This window comes from Somniosus microcephalus, chromosome 10 (genome assembly GCF_052327205.1).
Source record: "Somniosus microcephalus isolate GS21.2 chromosome 10, FLI_Smic_1.0, whole genome shotgun sequence".
NCBI classification, from domain to species: domain Eukaryota; kingdom Metazoa; phylum Chordata; class Chondrichthyes; order Squaliformes; family Somniosidae; genus Somniosus; species Somniosus microcephalus.
Window position 1 is genome coordinate 207,897,764 of NC_140996.1, and position 19,680 is coordinate 207,917,443.

The 19,680-nt window shown below is 47.7% G+C and overlaps 1 protein-coding gene across 2 annotated transcripts in view; it reads right to left on the minus strand.

Moving 5' to 3' along the window:
• The window catches only part of atp10a (ATPase phospholipid transporting 10A), a 231,026-nt gene extending 211,757 nt beyond the window's left edge, over positions 1 to 19,269 (minus strand). For both annotated transcript variants that reach the window (XM_085999543.1, XM_085999544.1), the window contains exon 1: positions 18,434 to 19,269. In XM_085999543.1, the coding sequence (XP_085855669.1) occupies positions 18,434 to 18,984 (551 nt within the window). In that variant the 5' untranslated portion in view covers positions 18,985 to 19,269. The remainder of the gene's footprint in view (positions 1 to 18,433) is intronic.
• Between the last annotated feature and the right edge of the window lie 411 nt (positions 19,270 to 19,680).

Consider the following 19,680-nt stretch of genomic DNA (forward strand, 5'->3'; position numbering starts at 1 on the left):
CTAATTTTATTTCTCCTTCTCTTCTTAGGCAGTCCCTCGGAATTGAGGATGACTTGCTTCCACATTAAAAATGAGCTTGCAGGTGACTGATGAGTCCAATGCGGGACCTACAGTCTCTGTCGCAGGCGGGGCAGACGGTGGTTGAAGGGGCGGGTGGGTGGGGTGCTTGGGTTGACATGCGCTCCTTGCGCTGCCTGCGCTTGGCTTCCGTTTGCTCCCGGCGAAGAGACTCGAGGTGTTTGGCACCTTCCCGGATGCTTCTCCTCCACTTTGTGCGGTCTTGGGCCAGTGATTCCCAGGTGTCGGTGGGGATGTTACACTTTTTCAAAGAGGCTTTGAGGATGTCCTTGAAGCATTTCCTCTGCCCACCTGGGGCTCTCTTGCCGTGCCGGAGCTCCGAGTAGAGCACTTGTTTTCGGAATCTCGTATCGGGCATGCGGACAATGTGACCCGTCCATCGGAGCTGATTGAGCGTGGTCAAAGCTTCGATGCTGGGGATGTTGGCCTGAGCAAGAACACTGACGTTGGTGCGCCTATCCTGCCAATGGATTTGCAGGATCTTGCGGAGGCAGCGTTGGTGGTACCTCTCCAGTGCTTTGAGGTGCCTGCTGTACATGGTCCATGTCTCTGAGGCATACAGCAGGGCGGGTATCACTGCTGCTCTGTAGACCATGAGCTTAGTGCCGGGTTTGAGATCCTGGTCTTCAAACACTCTTTTCCTCAGGCGACTGAAGGCTGCACTGGCACACTGAAGGCGATGCTGGACTTCGTCGTCGACGTTTGTTTAATAACCTTATGTGTGGCACCTTATCGAATGCCTTCTGAAAATCCAAATACACCACATCCAAGATTATGGCAAGCCAGCGTGAAGCTGTAAACAATGCATGATGACCTTTTGGCTCCACACTGGCTGGCTAACTGCAAAGCTAAACCTTCTAAATCCAGGAAATCTTTAATTCCAATTATATTGTTTAGTATTAAAGTCCAGTTGGCTCTTCACTAACATTAGAAAGGTAACCAGGGTTTGGATGATGCCTAAGAGTTCTGTGCACAACACTGGGAAACAGTCTAACTCAGTGCCACGGACTCGCACTGCTCCAAAGCAGGTATGAGAGCTTGCAGCCCTAAGCTTTTGACACATGTGTTTACATGTATTGTGCACAGAACTTTGTAAGACAACATCCAACAGGGCATTAGATCTGATCATTCTACACTCATCAAGGCTTCTTCATAGAATCATAGAAATTTACAGCACAGAAGGAGGCCATTTGGCCCATCTTGTCCACAAAGAGCTATCCAGCCAAATCCCACTTTCCAGCAGTTGGTCCGTAGCCTTGTAGGTTATGGCACTTCAAGTGCATATCCAAGTACTTTGACAGCACCTCCCAAACCCATGACCTCCAGCACCTAGAAGGGCAAGGGCAACAGGCACATGGGAACACCATCACCTCCAAGTTTCCCTCCAAGTTACACACCATCCTGACTTGGAAGTATATCGCTGTTCCTTCATCTTTGCTGGGTCAAAGTCCTGGAACTCCCGCCCTAACAGCACTGTGGGAGTACCTTCACCACACGGACTGCAACGGTTCAAGAAGGCGGCTCACCACCACCTTCTCAAGGGCAATTAGGGATGGGCAATAAATGCTGGCCTTGCCAGCGACGCCCACATCCCGAGAATGAATAAATAAAATCTTCTGGGCAGCATTAGTACACAACCCAATGAAGCTGAGCTTGAAGATCTCCCTCAAACAGTAACCCACTGCTGCTTAAAAATACATTTTCAAAATACAAAGACAAGCATTTTTTTTTATATAATTCAGGAGGTTTAGAACTACAAGTCTCGGGGGGAAAAAAAGATAAACTTAGCTCCAGGCTGATTTTCAGCAGAGCCTGCAGCATGAAGAAATATCAATTTAAAAATACAATGAGCCATAACAAATGACTTTAGAAATGTGGTACAGATACAGGCAATTAAATAACAAAAAAAAACTGTTCAAGCAGACTCATTAATGACATTCAATCTTTTTCAAAACATCTGAGCAAATGTGTATGTAAAAGCCCAAAGAGATGCAACCAATTTCACACTCAAGAGTACGCTGTTCCATTGTGTAGATGAACAGGAGTAATTGCTGCCACTCTTTGGTAACTAAAGCACATCTGTCGGTTTGTAATGGTGGCAGTCTTATTCATTGCTCCCTCAATAGGACCCTTGTGGACGTGTTGCATAGCGCAACTTGGGCAAATAGTCATCCAAATCAAGACTCCAAGGCGGATGGGGGGATTTTAACAGGAGGGCGGGATCGGTGTGTGCAGGAAGCCTGAAGTGAGCGGCGCGACCAGACATTCTGATATGAGCGGGGTCCGGCCAATTTTAACTGCCGAGCTTCGTTTTAATGTTTGAAATCAGTTTCCTGCAGAAGCGAAAAGGCGGGCAGGAGCCAACCGGCACTGGGTTCCAATGGGAACAGTCCCCGGAATAAGACAAGTACCGGGGGAGGGAGGGGGTGGGCCCAAACGCCTGCCGGTGTGGGGGAAGGAGAGGGCCAAGGATTCCTTCTGGGGCCCACAGGGGTACTCCTGATCTTCCTGGTCCCACCTACCAGAGAGAGTTGGATGAAGTAGAGTGGGAGGCGGCTCGTGTGGAGCATAAAAACACCGGCAGAGGCCAGTTGGGCCGAATGGCCTGTTTCTGTGCTGTACATTCTATGTAATAAAAAAATATTACTGACATCTTCGCGACACTCTGCTGCAGGTTTTGTACCGGGCAGAGCGACACCCCGCAGCACACCCCGCCCCCATCCCCGAGTCGTTCTAAAAATTGCATTGCAGCTTAATTCGGCCGTGACTTTCAGATTGAAGTTAGGCCCCCGCTCTGCCGGCAGCGGCAGCCTCGGCCACCATTAACAAGCAGCAAAGATAAAGTGTTGCCGAGCGGGAGCAGTGTGACCGCGGGCTGGATGATTTTAACCCCTCCCGCCGGGTGGGTTTGTTTTGGGGCGGGGGGGGGGGGAAGGGGTTAACTTGCACTTATATAGCACCTCTCACGATCTCAGGACGTCCCATAGCTCTTCACAGCCAATGAAGTACTTTTTGAAGTGGAGTCACTGTTGTGATGTGCGAAACGCAGCAGCCAATTTGCGCACAGCAAGCTCCCACAAACAGCAATGTGATAATGACCAGATAATCTGTTTTTGTTATGTTAATTGAGGGATAAATATTGGCCAGGACACCGGGGATAACTCCCCTGCTCCTCTTTTTTGAAATAGTGCCATGGGATCTTTTACGTCCATGTGAGAGCGCAGACGGGGCCTCGGTTTAACGTCTCATCCAAAAGACGGCACCTCCGACAGTGCAGCACTCCCTCAGCACTGCACTGGAGTGTCAGCCTAGATTTTGTGCTCAAACCTCGGAAGCGGGACTTGAACCCACAACCTTCTGACTCGGAGGCGAGAGTGCTACCCACTGAGCCACGGCTGACAGCGAATGCCAGCGCATGGGAGATCAGCCGCTGGAGATGGCCTCACATCTGTTGTTTTGAAGATGCTTTTCACACTTGGTGCTCCCGTAGTTCAGGTTACAGGGGGCTGACACAGGACCCGAGTTCACATTAGCACGTTTTGCTGGGCTTGCAACGTCATCGCCAGGATAAGGGAGTCCGTTTTGGCAATGTACATGTAGCGAGCTGGTGTCTCAGCGTCAATTACAGAAGCGCCAATGTAAAAACTTCACACTCAAAAATGGGCTGCATTGAGTAAGGTGTTGATGTTTACAGGCAGAAAGCAGCACTAAAAATAAACACCCACATTCCAGGGCAGTGGCGAGGAGGAGCAAGAGTCAACCTTCCAGATCATACACTACTTGGAAAGTTTATTTAGCTCTATAACAAGTCACTGCATTTCAAAAAGTAATTCACTGTGTAGAATGCTTTAAGATGTTTTGGCGCGAAAGTATTATTGTTATCACTCCGAACCAAAGAGAAATAGCGTGCTTGTTTACGATTTTCTTTAATGTCCAGTCAAGGCTGTGTCGACAGCCAAGCCACTAATGCAAACCTTCTGATCTCCAGCACTGGCAAAGAGCCAGTTGTGGGGTAAACTCACAGCTGGCTTCCCAATCCCAGACACGGAGAAGAAAAAAGAAAGAAAACACAGCCTTCTCACCCCTTCACATCCTGTAAACAGAAATTTAGCTGCAGGAACATTGCCCTCATTAAAACCGTAACAACAAAATACCAAGTCCTCAAGCAGAAATTTAGCTTTTTTTTTGGCAAAAATATTATGGCTTCTCTCGGAGCAGAAAATAAAATCGACCGTGTTAATAAAACAAACGGAACTAGGTCTGACCAAAAGATGTCTACAACACTGTAGACAATTCTGACTCACTCTCGCCAACAACGATGCCAAGCAGAGAAGAAAAAAACAACTCACATTTCTTATAGTGACCCGGGGTTGGGGAGGGGTGCGGGATAGGACCTTTAAAATGGGGCCTCCTGCCCTACCGCCAGGTTGTCAGGTGTGTCAGCTGTGGCTCAGTGGGTAGCACACTGAGTCAGAAGGTTGTGGGTTCAAGTCCCACTCCAGGGACTTGAACACGTAAATCTAGGCTGACACTCCAGTGCAGTGCTGAGGGAGCGCTGCACTGTCGGAGGTGCCGTCTTTCGGATGAGACGTTAAACCGAGGCCCCGTCTGCACTCTCAGGTGGACGTAAAAGATCCCAAGGCACTGTTTCGAAGAAGAGCAGGGGAGTTATCCCTGGTGTACTAGCCAATGTTTATCCCTCAACCACCACAATAAAAACAGATTATCTGGTCATTATCACATTGCTGTTTGTGGGACCTTGCTGTGGGCAAATTGGCTGTTGCATTTCCAACATTACAACAGTTCAAAAATACTTAATTGGCTGTAAAGCGCTTCGAGACGTCCGGTGGTCGTGAAAGGCGCGATAGAAATGCAAGTCTTTCTTTTTCCGGCTGGAAACCATTTTAATTGCTCTCTGCAGTTAATTGACTGAGACGACCGCCGGAAACAGGTGGGAATCTCGGGAATTAATTCCGATTCGGAGCCTCATGACATCACTGGGACCCCGAGTGCATTTTTATTTATTCATTCATTCATGGGATGTGGGCGTCGCCAGGAAGGCCAGCATTTATTGCCCGTCCCTAATTGCCCTCGAGCAGGTGGTGGTGGTGAGCCGCCGCCTTGAAGAAGTGTCTTGCTAGGCCATTTCAGAGAGCAGTTAAGAGTCATTGCTGTGGGTCTGGAGTCACATATAGGCTAGACCAGGTAAGGTTTCCTTCCCTAAAAAGGACATTAGTGAACCAGATGGGTTTTTACAACAATCTGGTAGTTTCATGGTCACCATTACTGATACCATCACCCCCTCCCAGCTACTTACCTGCTTGCCGACGAGCCTTCTTTTGGTGCTGATAATGGGTCCGGCCTCCTTGACCTCCTCTCCCGCCCACCTGCCACCCGCCCCTTTCTACCTTTTGTCAGAGGGGCAGCTGACCGGCGGCATGCTAATCAATTACAGTACTCTGGGCCTCAAAGTTAGGCCTGTGTGTGCGCTTTGCACTCGACCACTCTCCGACCACCCAACCCCCCAAAAGCCGCTGGGCATTCAAATCGCCCCTTTAAGCTAGTACTTAAGGTTTTCATATCACCTCGACAGGTATCAAACTACGCTGGGCTCAAATTTATTCTATTTTGCCCTTGATTAACAGCACAGTGATATTTTAGATTCTCTTGCCTACTCCGGCACAAACACGAGGGGCCGAATGGCCTCCTTCTATGCGGTATGATTCTATAGCAGGGGAGTGGGACTAATTGGACCGCTCTTTCAAAGAACCGGCACAGACGCATTGGGCCCAATGGCCTCCTCCTGTGCTGTATGATTCTATTCATTTCAGAATCCACAATGGGCTGGATTTTCATTCAGGGGCGGGTTGGGGTCGTGTAATCCGCATTTCATGTTATCCACACGAATGTAAATCGATGTGGGAGATTGATGCTATTTTAACTTAATTGTCCAATTGAGTTCCAGTGTGTGGGAACCCTTGGCAAATGAGTTTTTCCAGTCAGAAAGTCGCATCTTATGACGTTATCATTGCTACTGCATTTAAGGTCTGCAACAAGCCTTGCTTCTTCTGCAGGCTGCCAACCATTTGGCATTTACTGTTACAGGAACCTGGAGTCACAATGGCCAGCGACAGACCTAGGGCTGCTCCCAGGTTCGATGATGTTGCCCTGCAGGCTCTGGCTGAGGGAGCTAGATCTCATAAGGAGGTGCTCTTCCCTTCATCAGGGAGGAAGAAGCCTCCCCAGCAGACTAAGGCTGTGTGGCTGCAAGTGGCAGAGGAGGTCAACTCCTTAACGGTTACCCGCAGAACCTGGATACAGCGCAGGAAGAGATTTCATGACCTTCTGCGTACTGGAAAAGTGAGTATGCATTTCCCATCACCCTCAATCTGATCCCCATTGCCTTTCCTCACCAGCACTCAGCTTTAGCAATCTCTTCCGCAACATCCCACTTGACACTGACATCCATGCGCCCTTACCCATTCCCTTTCTCTCTACGCTCACATTCACCTAACTATTCGACTATGCAGCCCTCACACTCCCTATCACTCTGATGCTATGAAAACAACTGACAACACACAGGGAGGGCCCTCGGTCTTGCCACCTCACTCCATCTTTGTCTCCTTCTAAGTATCTATGCTATGGAATCTCTACACTCACTCCTTCATTCTCACTCAAACTCCACTTGTCTCCCTCATTGCAGGAAAAGAGAGCTCACAATAAGAGGGAAAGAGCGAGGACAGGAGGAGGGCCACCCTCAGTAGCCCAGCTTACCCCCTGGGAGGAGGCGGCCCTGGAGGTCGTCGGAGTGGAAGAAGATGCGCAAGTTGGGGACGGACAGACGGGTGCATCACAGCAAGCTGGTGACAGAATAGTTTTACATCTCTCTCATTGACATTGCATGAGTCGCTGATAATGATTCTGAAGCTCTAACAGATGGACTTATGAGCATATGCAATGTGCATGTAACCTTGACCTCACATCTCTAACTCTTTCCTTTACTCCCCCACAGGACCATCGAGAGCCCCCGTCCCCACTGTCCAGGAGGAAGAGCCTGAGCTTCCAGACTCCTCAGAGGAAGCTGCAACCTCTGAGGGCGCAGCGTCAGCAGAATTCACCGCACCCAGCACCAGCACAGACACTCACACCTCGGTGGGACCTTCGGGACATATAGTGTTGTCACCTGGTGCATCACAGCTCACAAGTGAGCATCAGCAGATTGTGGAGACAGGGACAGCAGTGGAGAGTCCTCGTTTGAGGGCGCAGGACTCTGCCAGCTCGGCTCAGCTGCATGTCGACCCTCTGCCTCTGGTTCCATCCACAAGATCAGCGGTGCTGGAACTCCAGGAACAGATGCAGGAGTCTCTGGCAGGTTTTGTCTCCAGGGTCGCTGCGAGTGTGGAGCGAATGGAGGAGTCCATAGCGAACACGAGCAGAGCCTTTGTGGCGTCATTGGCGCATGAACGCATCACCATGGAAAGGATGGCAACCTCCATGGAGGTGATAAGTCGCCAGAGTGCAGAAAACATGGTGAGTGCTCAGAATAGAATGACATCTCTGGAGGAGCGATGGGCATCTACTGAGCAGAGAAACCAGACCTTCATGGAAGCCCTTCTGAGTAGGACTGCCAGTGCAGATACGGGTCCCCATGGCTCCCCTGATGTGCAGCAAGGTACTCTCAAGCCACTTGCAAGCGCTGAGGGGGACCTGACCCATGAGAGGGAAGTTGGTGGCAGACATCAAGGAAGTGGGGGCTCCTCTCCAAGCGCTCACACTTCCATGCCACTGCAGAGCCCTCGGTCAGAGCCCCACCAGAGTCCACACCCAGCTGAGATCGGCGTCTCAACCCCTGCACAGATGCAGGAGCAGCAGACTGTTGCCGAGCCCTCACAGGTTCGCAACCCCAGAGGACGCCCGCCAAAGGTGTCGAGACAGGAGCAGCAGGAAAGTGAGCAAGGGGCCTCCACATCTGTTGAAGCCACAGGGGAAGCAACACGTTGGAGCACGAGTAAGAGAAAGATACTGCAGCACGGTGGCATAGTGGTTAGCACTGTTGCCTCACAGCGCCAGGGACCTGGGTTCGAATCCGGCCTCGGGTGACTGTCTGTGTGGAGTTTGCACATTCTCCCCGTGTTTGCGTGGGTTTTCTCCGGGTGCTCCGGTTTCCTTCCAAAGATGTGCGGGTTAGGATGATTGGCTATGATAAATTGACCCTTAGTGTTAGGGGGATTAAATACGTGGGGTTACGGGGATAGGGTGGGATATGTGTTGGTGTAGGGGTTACGGGGATCGGGTGGGATATGTGTCGGTGCAGGCTCGATGGGCCGAAATGGCCTCTATCTGCACTGTGGGGTTTCTGTGATTCTGTGAAGTAGTCACTTGGGTGAAATTTGATGTTTTATGTGAAAAAGCCATCAGATCAATAATGTTAATAAAAAATCTGATGGCTACTGCTGTAGTTGTGGCGTGTGTCATTTCGCGAATGGGACTTTCACATTGAGGGCTTAGGATTACTTGGAATTGTCATTATGGTGGTCAAATTGTTAGGAATCGCTGGTTGATGGGCCTCTGCAACATGTTGTGAACCACGACGATTCTGGAGACCCTGGCTGCTGAGTACTGCAGGGCTCCACCTGATCTATCCAGGCATCTGAAGCGCATCTTCAGCAAACCGATGGTTTGCTCGATTATGGTTCTGGTGGACATGTGGCTAGAGTTGTAGCGCTCTTCAGCTTTGTTGGCTGGCCTCCTCAACAGCGTCATTAGCCACGGCCTCAGGGGATAGCCCTTGTCTCCAAGTAGCCATCCGTTAAGTTGGCCTGGCGGACTGAATAGTGGAGGCACACTAGACTGGCGCAGTATGAAGGAGTCATGGCAACTGCCAGGGTACTTGGCACAAACATGCAAAATTTCCTTCTTGTGGTCACACACTAGCTGAACGTTAAGGGAGTGGAAGCCCTTGCGGTTGACAAAAATACCTGGATTGCGATGGGGTGCCCCAAGGGCCACATGTGTGCAGTCAACGACACCCTGCACCCTTGGAAAGCCTGCCAAATTAGCTAATCCAACCGTACACGCCGTGACACTTGCTCGATCCTTGGTGAAATGGATGTGATTGTGCGCGAGGACAAAGAGGGCATTGGTTACCTGCGTGATGCAAGTGTGTGCGGCCGCCTGGGAAGATGCCGCTGATGTCTGCTGCTGATCCCTGGAATGAGCCTGAGGCAAAAAAGTTGAGTGTGGTGGTGACTTTGACGGCCACTGGTGAGGGTTGTCCACCTGGTCCTCTGGGCTGCAGGTCTTGTTGCAGCATTGCGCAGATGTCACCCACTGCCTCTCACGAAAGTCGGAGCCGCCTTTGGCACTGCTGCTCAGACATGTTGATGTAGCTGACTGTGTCTGTAGACCCTGTTTGGGGGGTATCTCCTGGGCCGACAGGCTTCCATGCACTGGCCCCTTCTGGCCTGTGCAGCTTCAGGTGGGTGAGCAGTAGCTTGGCGCTCCTGTTGCTGCTGCTGCTGTTGTTCCTGGTTCTGCTGGTGCCGCGGCTGGTCTTCCTCCTCATCTAATGCCCAGAAGGGAAGGAAATAAATGGTTCCCATGCTTCTGGTATATGCCTCAGTTGAGGAAGCGCTGAGTGAAGGTGGCGAGAGGGGTTTCCCAGGAGGTCACACTGGAGATGGGTGTCGGGCTCCAAACTGCCACAGCTGTGGTTATCCCTTCTAAAAGTTCCCCCAGACCTGAGACAACTAAGTCCTGCCACCTGCAAATGATGGCTGATCAAATCTCCTCTTTAATGGTTGAGCTGCAGCTGATAGTCAGCAATCCAATTGTGCTCCCGCCAGGTTTCACCGTCGTGTTTCAGAACAGGCGTGTTTCACATGGGAAAAGGGTTAAACTCAAAAAGGCCTTTTAAAATGGCATTATAGAGGCAATTTAGTGCTTGTTAAGGGCCTTAATGGCTATCCCGCCTCTTGGAGGCGGGACGGAGACGGGACCACTAGACACAAATTATTTAAAATTGCTTGGAGGCAGGATGGAGGCGGGGTTGGGCCCGCCAGTTTTTGCAATTTTAACCCCCGCACGCCTCCACTCTCGCTTCCACGGCCCAATGAAAATCCTGCCCAATGATTCAGAGCCAAGACTCTATTACAAGATGAAAAACTCGAGTCTTGCATACGCTAGCTCCGATCACTCTCTCCCTCATCCAACCTTTGTTTCCCACTATTTAACATAGAATCTAACAACACAGGAGGCCATTCGGCCCGTCACGTCTGTGCCAGCTCTTTGAAAGAGCTGTCCAGTTTAGTCCCACACCCCAGCTTTTTCCCCGTAACCCTGCAAATTAGTCCTCTTCAAGTACATGTCCAACTGCCTTTTAAAAGTTCCCCTGGAATCGGATTCTACCACCCTTTCAGGTAGTGCATTCCAGATCGTAACAACCTTCTGTGTGAAGAAATTTCTTCAAATTTCTCCTCTAGTTCTTTTGCCAATTATTTTAAATCTATGACTTCTGGTTACTGACTCAGAGGAAATAGTTTCTACCTACTTGTTCTATCAAAACCCCTCATAATTTTGAATACCTCTATTAGGTTACCCCTTAACCTTCTCTGTTCTAAGGAGAACAATCCCAGCTTCTCCAATCTCTCCACATAACTGAACTCCCTCATCCTTGGTATCATCCTGGTAAACCTCCTCTGTACCCTCTCCAAGGCCTTGACATCCTTCCTAAAGTGTGGTGCCCAGAGTTGTACACAATGCTCCAGCTTTGTTTTATTCATTCCTGGGATATGGGCGTCGCTGACAAGGCCAGCATTTATTGCCCATCCCTAGTTGCCCTTGAGAAGGTGGTGGTGAGCTGCCTTCTTGAACCGCTGCAGTCTGTGTGGTGAAGGTACTCCCACGGTGCTGTGAGATAGGGAGTTCCAGGATTTTGACCCAGTGACGATGAAGGATCGGCGATATGCTTCTAAGTCAGGATGGTGTGTGACTTGGAGGGGAACTTGGAGGTGGTGGTGTTCCCATGCGCCTGCTGCCCTGATCCTTCTAGGTGGAAGAGGTCGCGGGTTTGGGAGGTGCTGCCGAAGAAGCCTTGGCGAGCTGCTGCAGTGCATCTTGTAGATGGTACACACTGCAGCCACGGTACGCTGGTGGTGGAGGGGGTGAACGTTTAAGGTGGTGGATGGGGTGCCAATCAAACGGGCTGCTTTGTCCTGTATGGTGTCGAGCTTCTTGAGTGTTGTTGGAGCTGCACTCATCCAGGCAAGTGGACAGTATTCCATCACACTCCTTATTTGTGCCTTGTAGATGGTGGAAAGGCTTTGAGGAGTCAGGAGGTGAGACACTCGCGGCACAATACCCAGCCTCTGACCTGCTGTTGTTGCCACAGTATTTATGTGGCTGGTCCAGTTAAGTTTCTGGTCAATGGTGACCTCCAGGATGTTGCGGCTTAACCAGAGATTTGTAAAGTTTTTGTATTCAATGCCCCTATTTACAAAGCCAAGGATCCCATATGCTCGCTTAACCACCTTCTCAACTTGCCCTGCCACCTTCAAAGATTTGTGAATATACATCCCCAGGTCCCTCTGTTCTTGTATCCACCTCAAAATAGTACCATTTAAATTATACTGCCTCTCCGTGTTGTTTCTCCCAAAGTGAATCACTTTACACTTAGCCGCATTAAACTGCATCTGCCACATGTCTGCCCATTTCATCAGTCTGTCTATGTCGTCCTGAAGTCTGCTACTATCACGCTCACTATTTACTACGTTGCCAAGTGCTATATCGTTCACAAACTTCAAAATTGTACTCCCTATACTCAAGTCCAGGTAATTTATATATAACAAGGCAATGGTCCTAATACTGACCACTGGGTGACCCCACTGCATACCTCTCTCCAGTCAGAAAAGCATCCATTCACCATTACTCTCTGCCTCCGATTCCTTAGCACAATTATGTGCCCAAGTTACCGCCATCCCTTTAATACCATGTGCTCTATTTTCTGCATAAGTCTGTTATGAGGTACTTTATCAAATGATTTTGAAAGTCCATCAATGTCACTATGATCGAGGCTCCTCTGAATTTCATTCTCTTGTTCGTGCAAAGCGTCAAGTACATAATCCACAGCGCTCGTGCTCCTCCCTGCACGCTCACCATGTTGAATTCGAAACTCCTCACACTGTCAAAAAGCAAAATACTGCAGAAGCTGGAAATCGGAAATAAAAACAGGAAACACTGCACTTCCTCCTCCCACTGTCTCCTGCTCCGACTCACTCTCGGGACATCAAGATCACAGAGCTCTTCGTTACAATTTGAACTTGCCCGCTCGACACTTTACGCATGTTCCCAGGTAGACCACAGTTTCCACGAGCAGACTGCGACACATGTAGACTGAAACCGGTTTCTTTATTCTCTGCCAGGTACGATTAGCAGAGCCCTAGTTCAAAAATCAACCCAGTATCATGGAAAATGACAAAGGAAACTGTGGGATGACTACCGCATCCTCCAGAGGCCTCAAAAAGCAGATAAATAACACGCTGCTAGACCACTGCATACAGGCTAAACGACTTGGTTTCACACAAAATATATTAAAGCAAAGAAACACGCCTCCTTTCAAGGTTGAAATGCTCAAGCCTCTTCAGTCTTCCCCTCATAACGGAGGATCAGCCTTGCACCTCTTCTCTGCACTGCCTCCAACCCTTCAATGTGCCCTTATGTCTGGGTGACCGGAAGTGGGCACAGTACTCGAGATGTGGTCTGACCAGAGCACTACACAGTTTCATCATGACTTCTCCTGACTTATACTCTACGCTTCTGGCTGTGTGGTTCACCGTTCCATTGGCTGTGCTGGTTGCTGCTCTGCATTAACTGGACACCTTGGGCCGGATTTTGCTGTGAAAATAATGGGGAGGCCAACGGCGCTCACCGTTACTTATGTGCCAATTGGACAGCGGAGCTGCGCGGCTAAACGTGGAAATCCGGAAGTTGCTGTCCGAGGTGCGCCGCTCCTGCATAAGCGCGCGAAAACGGCATCTCGCCATCTAGCTCCCCATTCCAATGTATTGAGGGTGCGAAATTCCTGTACTAACGTCATAAAGACTAATCTCGCCACAAAAAGCTAAAGCTTGTCCATTCCAGTCTAAGTACCAATTTAATAGCGTGATAATTCTTAATTACTGCCAAACAACCTCTCTGGCACTGAAAATTAACTTTTACAAGTGTGGGGTCTCATTCCTTCAGCTTTTAATAATCATTGGAGATTTTAAAAAGTTACATAATTTTTTTTAAACTTTTTCTTGCTGTCTCTTTTATCTCTCTCTCAATCCAATCTTTCTTTCCCTCTCTTTATTTGGCTTTCTGTCCCTGTTTTGACACTGAATTCACTATTCTAACTGACACTTCCTGGTTCAGACTCTGCGCTGCTCACCAACGATTCTTCAATCTGACTGGTTAAGGAGATACACGGTTGCTTTCCCTGTTCGCACAGGTCCCAGGTGCTCTGTAGGGGCTGCCGCACGGTTTGGCTGCCCCAGTGACAGCAACTTGCCATGCAAAACCCCATAGAAAGTCCATGGGCAAGTGCAAGTCTAACAAACCCTCGCCGTTCACAGCAAAATCAGGCCCATTGAGTCTGATGTCTAAAACACCCACGTCTCTTTCAGTTTCATTCATCGATATTTCAAATCCATTCCTGGAGTATGCGCAATGCCTGTTTTTTCCTTCCTATGTGAAATATTTTACGTTTGTCCACATTAAATTTCATTTGCCATTGTTCTTACATATTTTGTACAGCTCATTCTGTAACTTCCGAGCTAAGCATTTCCAATTCCGCTGTTTCTTTTAGGTTAATATTCAAGTTGCACCCAGAAAAATGCCCCTGTATATCTTAACCAACTTCCTGATGAATCAACCTTGCTGACAATGTCTCCTGTGTTACATTTTGAAACTTACCCAAAAGAAAGCCACTGCCATTTTGAGAAAGCCCCCGATATAATGTCTTTAATGTAGAAAGCTCCAAAGGCGTTTCCTGTGGGAGCCGAAAGCTCCAAAGGCGTTTCCTGTGGGAGCCAAAAGCTCCAAAGGCGTTTCCTGTGGGAGCCGAAAGCTCCAAAAGGTGTTTTCTGTTGGAGAGGAGTGGAGGAGGGATGAAAGGCACACAAAAAGGATCCAGGTTTAATCCCCATTCCTCCATGAATGAGCAAACTCTAGAGAGGGTGATGGATGAGGGCAGGACTGGACTTGGCTGTGATGGCCCCCCACTATAGTCTTCAAATTGAACTGAAAAGACTACTACAGTGCAGCTCCACAGCACATTTTGGGTCTGTTCAAAGTAGCTTCTGCTTCACAGTTACAGAATATAAGCAATCAAACTAACGCCAGATGAACAATTTGTGGCAGATGCAAGCGTACCTTGAGGAAGCAGGTTCCCACCACCAGAACTTCATAGTGGTTGCACCATAACCGCATTTAATGTTCCGACATGTCCTCTTTTCTAATATTTGAAATTGAAGGCTGACGATCAGAACCTTTTACACACATCAAAGTAACGCAAGCAGTGCTCGGCTTTGCCAAAGCAGAGCACAGTGGCAACACGGTAGCACAATTTGCTGCTATCTTCTCAAAGTGCTCTCAAAACTGTAGCACTGCCAAATCTATAAATGCACGATCTTGTTAAGCAGGAGGCGACTGCTGCATATGGTTGTCCATTCAGTCTCCAAAAACTGATTTTGATTCCTAATTAAACTATATTCTAAACTATATAAAAACAGTGGTTTCGGCTCTTGAATCACATAACAATTCCCACACTATTTCTCAGTTCACTTAAAATGTAACAGTTTGACTTTAATTCCATACTTATGACTCACTCCTCTTTCTGGGGAAAGGGCGCATTTTGCAGGAGTGCAGAGAATAAAGGATGATAGTCATTGAATTTCCTATTCGTAAACCACATGTTGAATTTTCAAAATGACAGGGTTCGAATTCCCATCATAAAAGAAATGATAAAAAAGGTTTTAGCACCTGTTTCAAAAAAGTAAAACAGATAAATCACAGCTTCAGCAGGTAAGAGTAGCTTGGAATAGGACAAGTTTAATTGGGGACAGCAGTCATTCTAATCTTGAATCAGTCAAAGCTTGCTAAAGGGCGAGGGTGTTGCGGCAAGTGTGCCATCTGTACAGGGCAGAACAGAAAAGAAACAGTTCAAGCTTCACCCTGTTACAGTAACAATAAGCCTGAAAAGCCATCTGTCCAGACTCCATTCAACAACCTTAAAGGACTTAAATAACCATGTAAATGATTTGAGTGGCCTTGCCAAGCAGAGACAGATTCCAAGCACGAACCCTGGAACTTTCCCAGAAATACACGTGTCAATATACCATTTAATCGGCCTTTTCAATTAAAAACAAAATTATTTTATTTTCAGTGCAATGCACACAAGTGAAAGGAATGCAGGAATAAGAAGCAGTCCAGATTGAACGAAAATTTGTGATCCAAGTTAGCTTCAGTAGATTGTTGCAGTGCGAGATTCTGGAAAGATCAACTGGGGCCACACGTCAAAGAGAAGGTTATCTGTACATTGCAATAAATCCAAAATGTGCATCCCACCAACAATATGCGATGCAAGTAAAGTCAGCAATGCATGGATGCATTTTTCTCTGTAAATGTAATGGAGCAATTATATGTCAATGCAAAGAAGTTTCAGGTGTGCATTGGTGTCTAAAGTAGTATACCTTTATACTACTTCAGCGGTTCAAGGCGGCGGCTCACCACCACACTCTCCAGGGCAATTAGGGATGCGCAATAAATGCTGGCCTTGCCAGCGACGCCCACATCCCATAAAAAGAAATAAACCTGAAGAGGGAGGTCCTGATCTGCAGCTCGAGCGCACCAAAGCCAAGAATTGCAAGACCAAAGAGGTCCTCCAGAAAACTTTCAAGACTTTGAACAGAATATTTTTTAATGTTAGCAGAAAGCAGCCACTCCTTTCCAACTAACTGATTGGGGGAGTGAATCTTTGTGCATACATCACAGTCTGCACGTGTTGTCGCACCTTGGTGCCAGTCAGACTCAGTTGAGTCTGTAATGATCTACCAGCTACATAATCCTGGTTTTGGGTTAGTAACTGTAATAAATCTCAACCTAAAACGATTTGTTTACTAAACTATGATAGACCAATGACAGTTAACGTTACGATTTTACACAGACAACATACCTCAAACTATTTTGTGAATTCACAACTTAGCTCATTATACAGGCTTTTTAAAATAAAATGTTCTATTCAATGGTTTTCAACACTGTGCTGTCTCCAATATCGCAAACCAAAAGCTTCTAGGCAGTCACCTACACTTCTAGAATAAAACTATAATATTAAATTCCTGGATGCACTTTCACAAGTAGACTTGACAAGGGCGTGACCTTCCCAAAGCTCGTCTGAAGTAAAGATCTGCACCCTTGTCTCAGAAAAAGAAATGACAACAGATGTATGGCCAATTACACCTCCTCACAGAACCTGATGTATGTATTTGATCTATGTTTCAAAGCACAAGGTATCCCAAAATGATCCTTAATGTAAACTTTGCGTGAGTGTTTTATATAAAAAGTTATCTATAAAGCGTACTGGCAATAAATCAATCTGTTAAGAATGATTAAAGTTCCACACAGTATACAGCAGCTGCATACAAGACATCTAGTACTTGCAATTTGTGAAGATTATCAATGATCCGATACACAAATAAGCACAAACATAACTTGAAAGAGGTAGGTAGTGTATCACCTGTTACATGGTCATATATCTGGATCTTCAGCTGAGTTTGATGCCACACTTATTAATAAAAAAACATATATATTTTAAACTCCAGAGTTATGTGGTTTGCTAAGGATGTTCCAACCACCTTGCAACACAAAATCTCAGGCACAATTAAGCACCTGATTCAATACCCATTCAAAGCTTTTTTGGTGCTTATATTGCAAAGTTGTACAATGTAAATCAAAATGATTACGAACTCCAAATACAGGAGAATTGCACCAGATATATTTTTTTTAAAAGATGGAGGCCTAGAAATTGGGTTCTGGTCTTGCCAGGGCTGTAGCGCCAGAAAGTTTGCGCCAGCGGTAATCCGGCAGCGCCCGACGAAAATTCGGGTGCGCCGGGCCCAGACGGCGGCGGGTGCTAAAACCCTCCTTTAGCGCCTCAAAACGGGCGTGAACTTGGGTTTCCCGGCGCTAATCCCCCGCTGCGGCACCCGATGCGGTGCGGCAGGCGGGGGAACTGCAGGCCTCCTCCTCCTGTTAAGGAGGAGCTGCCTGCAGCCGACAACTGTCCGGCGGATTGACCCGACATCTGAGCCCGGCACCTCGGGGAAGTGCCGGGCTCGCATGAGACACTGATCAGGGCCGCGGGGGGGGAATGCAGGAGTCCGGGAAGGGAGGTGCGGGCAGGCGGCCGCCGGGAACACGGCCGGCCGCCGCTCCACCTTTATGCGCCGGCGCACACTGGGGGAAGACTCTGTTGCCAGAGTCTTAGTTGCGCCTGCCACGGGCGAGGCGGGCGCAACTGAATTTCGGCTTGGGGCCGGGTTACCACGGCAACCGGGACGCTGCGCACACCGATGACGTCATCGGTGCCGGCGCAGCGCTACCGGTCTACCGCCGCAGAAGGGCCCCAGGCAATTTAGGAACCGGCGCCAATTGCAGCGCTAGGCCCTCTAGCGCCGCAAAATCGGTGCTAAGGGCACTGAATTTCTAGGCCGGATTCTTTTAAATACCTTTAGAATACTTGCATATCTTTTTTTATAAAGTATTAATTTTAGAACACCTGCATTTTAGAATAATTGCATTTTTTTTAATGTATTAATTTAGAATATCTGCATTTTTTAAAGTATTAATTTTAGAATACCTGCATTTTAGAATAATTGCATTTTTTAAAGTATTCATTTTAGAATAACTGAATTTCTTACAAAGTATTAATTTTAGGATACCTGCATTTTAGAATAATTGCATTTTTAAAGTATTAATTTTAGAATACCTGTATTTTAGAATAATTGCATTTTAAAAAAATTATTAATTTAGAATATCTGCATTTTTTAAAGTATTAATTTTAGAATACCTGCATTTTAGAATAATTGCATTTTTTTAAGTATTAATTTTAGAATACCTGCATTTTAGAATAATTGCATTTTTTTAAGTATTAATTTTAGAATACCTGCATTTTAGAATTGCATTTTTAAGTATTAATTTTAGAATACTTGCATTTCTTAAAAAGATAATTTTAGAATATCTGCATTTTAGAATAATTACATTAAAAAAAAGTATTAACTTTAGAATAATTGCATATTTTAGTGTGTGTGAATGTTGGTACCTGCAGTAAACCAGGCAGTCCATGTGGTTGATCTCCTGGTCGGACCGGTACCTCCTGTAGTCCTCCCACAGGTCTTTGAAGGCGGTGACGGCCAGGATGAAGACCACGGGCGCCAGCGCCAGCTCGGGCTGGAAGGCGCCCACCGCGGGCACGAAGTTCAGCAGGGCGATGAAGACGAAGTAGACGTTGGCGAAGCGGTGGAACTGCTCGAAGAGGTTCTTGGGCAGGAAGGAGAGCAGCGTGTACTTGGTGGTCTTGAGCCGGTTGCCGGCGTGCGGCCGCCTGGGCTTGTCGCCGCCGGGCAGCAGGTTGGAGTGGACACTGCGGCTCTTGCACTCCTTCCTCCTCCTCCTCCTCTTCTTCTCCTTCCACCTCCTGGGCAGCTTGCAACTCCTGGCCGAAGAAGTCGCTTCCTGAGCCATGCTGACTCCCCCCACCCCCCTTCCACCTCCACCAATAAACTCATGCACAAAGCCAGCAAGACATGAAAAAGTATCTGGGACCTCTGCTACTGTCCCAGTGAGGCATCTCCAACTAGCTTCTCTCCACATCCAATGCTCTTCATGGTCCCTTTCTCCACCTCCACCCCCCTTTGCTCTTTAAATTCCTTCCTTTCTCTTCTTCAGATGTATTTTCTTCCTGATTTGTTACTAGTTTCTTTTTTCCTGGGGTTTGAAACTTTTCTCTTCCTTCACTTCCATTTGATATAAACCGAGGAATGAGAGAGACAGAGCAAGGATAGAGAAATAAAACCCCTCCTGCTTAGAGGCGTCACTCCTGACGATAAACTCGACGTTTCCGGTCTTAAAAAGTTTGGAGGAACGTCAACAGTTTTTTTTATATATGGTTGAAGTCGCTCCCAAAGGATCTCAAAAGTTACCAAACACCCCTCACCCCCCCCCCCCCCCCCCCGCCACACATTATGAAGTTCTTCCCCTTTCAGAACTGCACCGCTCTACAAGCCACCGAGCCAACGATGAGGGTCGCCGGACAAAACAAAACACACAATTGTCAGCTCAGCCGCATATTCCTCTCCAGCTTTCTGCCCACCCTCCTCCCTTTGTTTTACTTCTCTTTGATGATTGCAGGAGGAGATCCACTAACTTAGACTGCGCTCCCAATAGCCAACTTCAGTGCGCTTCTTAGCTGCTAACTGGAGTTTGAATTTGGGGAGGGGGGAGAAAAAAACGGTTTCCCTGTCACTTGCAGCCTTGTTTGTAGTCATGGTAGCGTCAAACAAGGTAAAA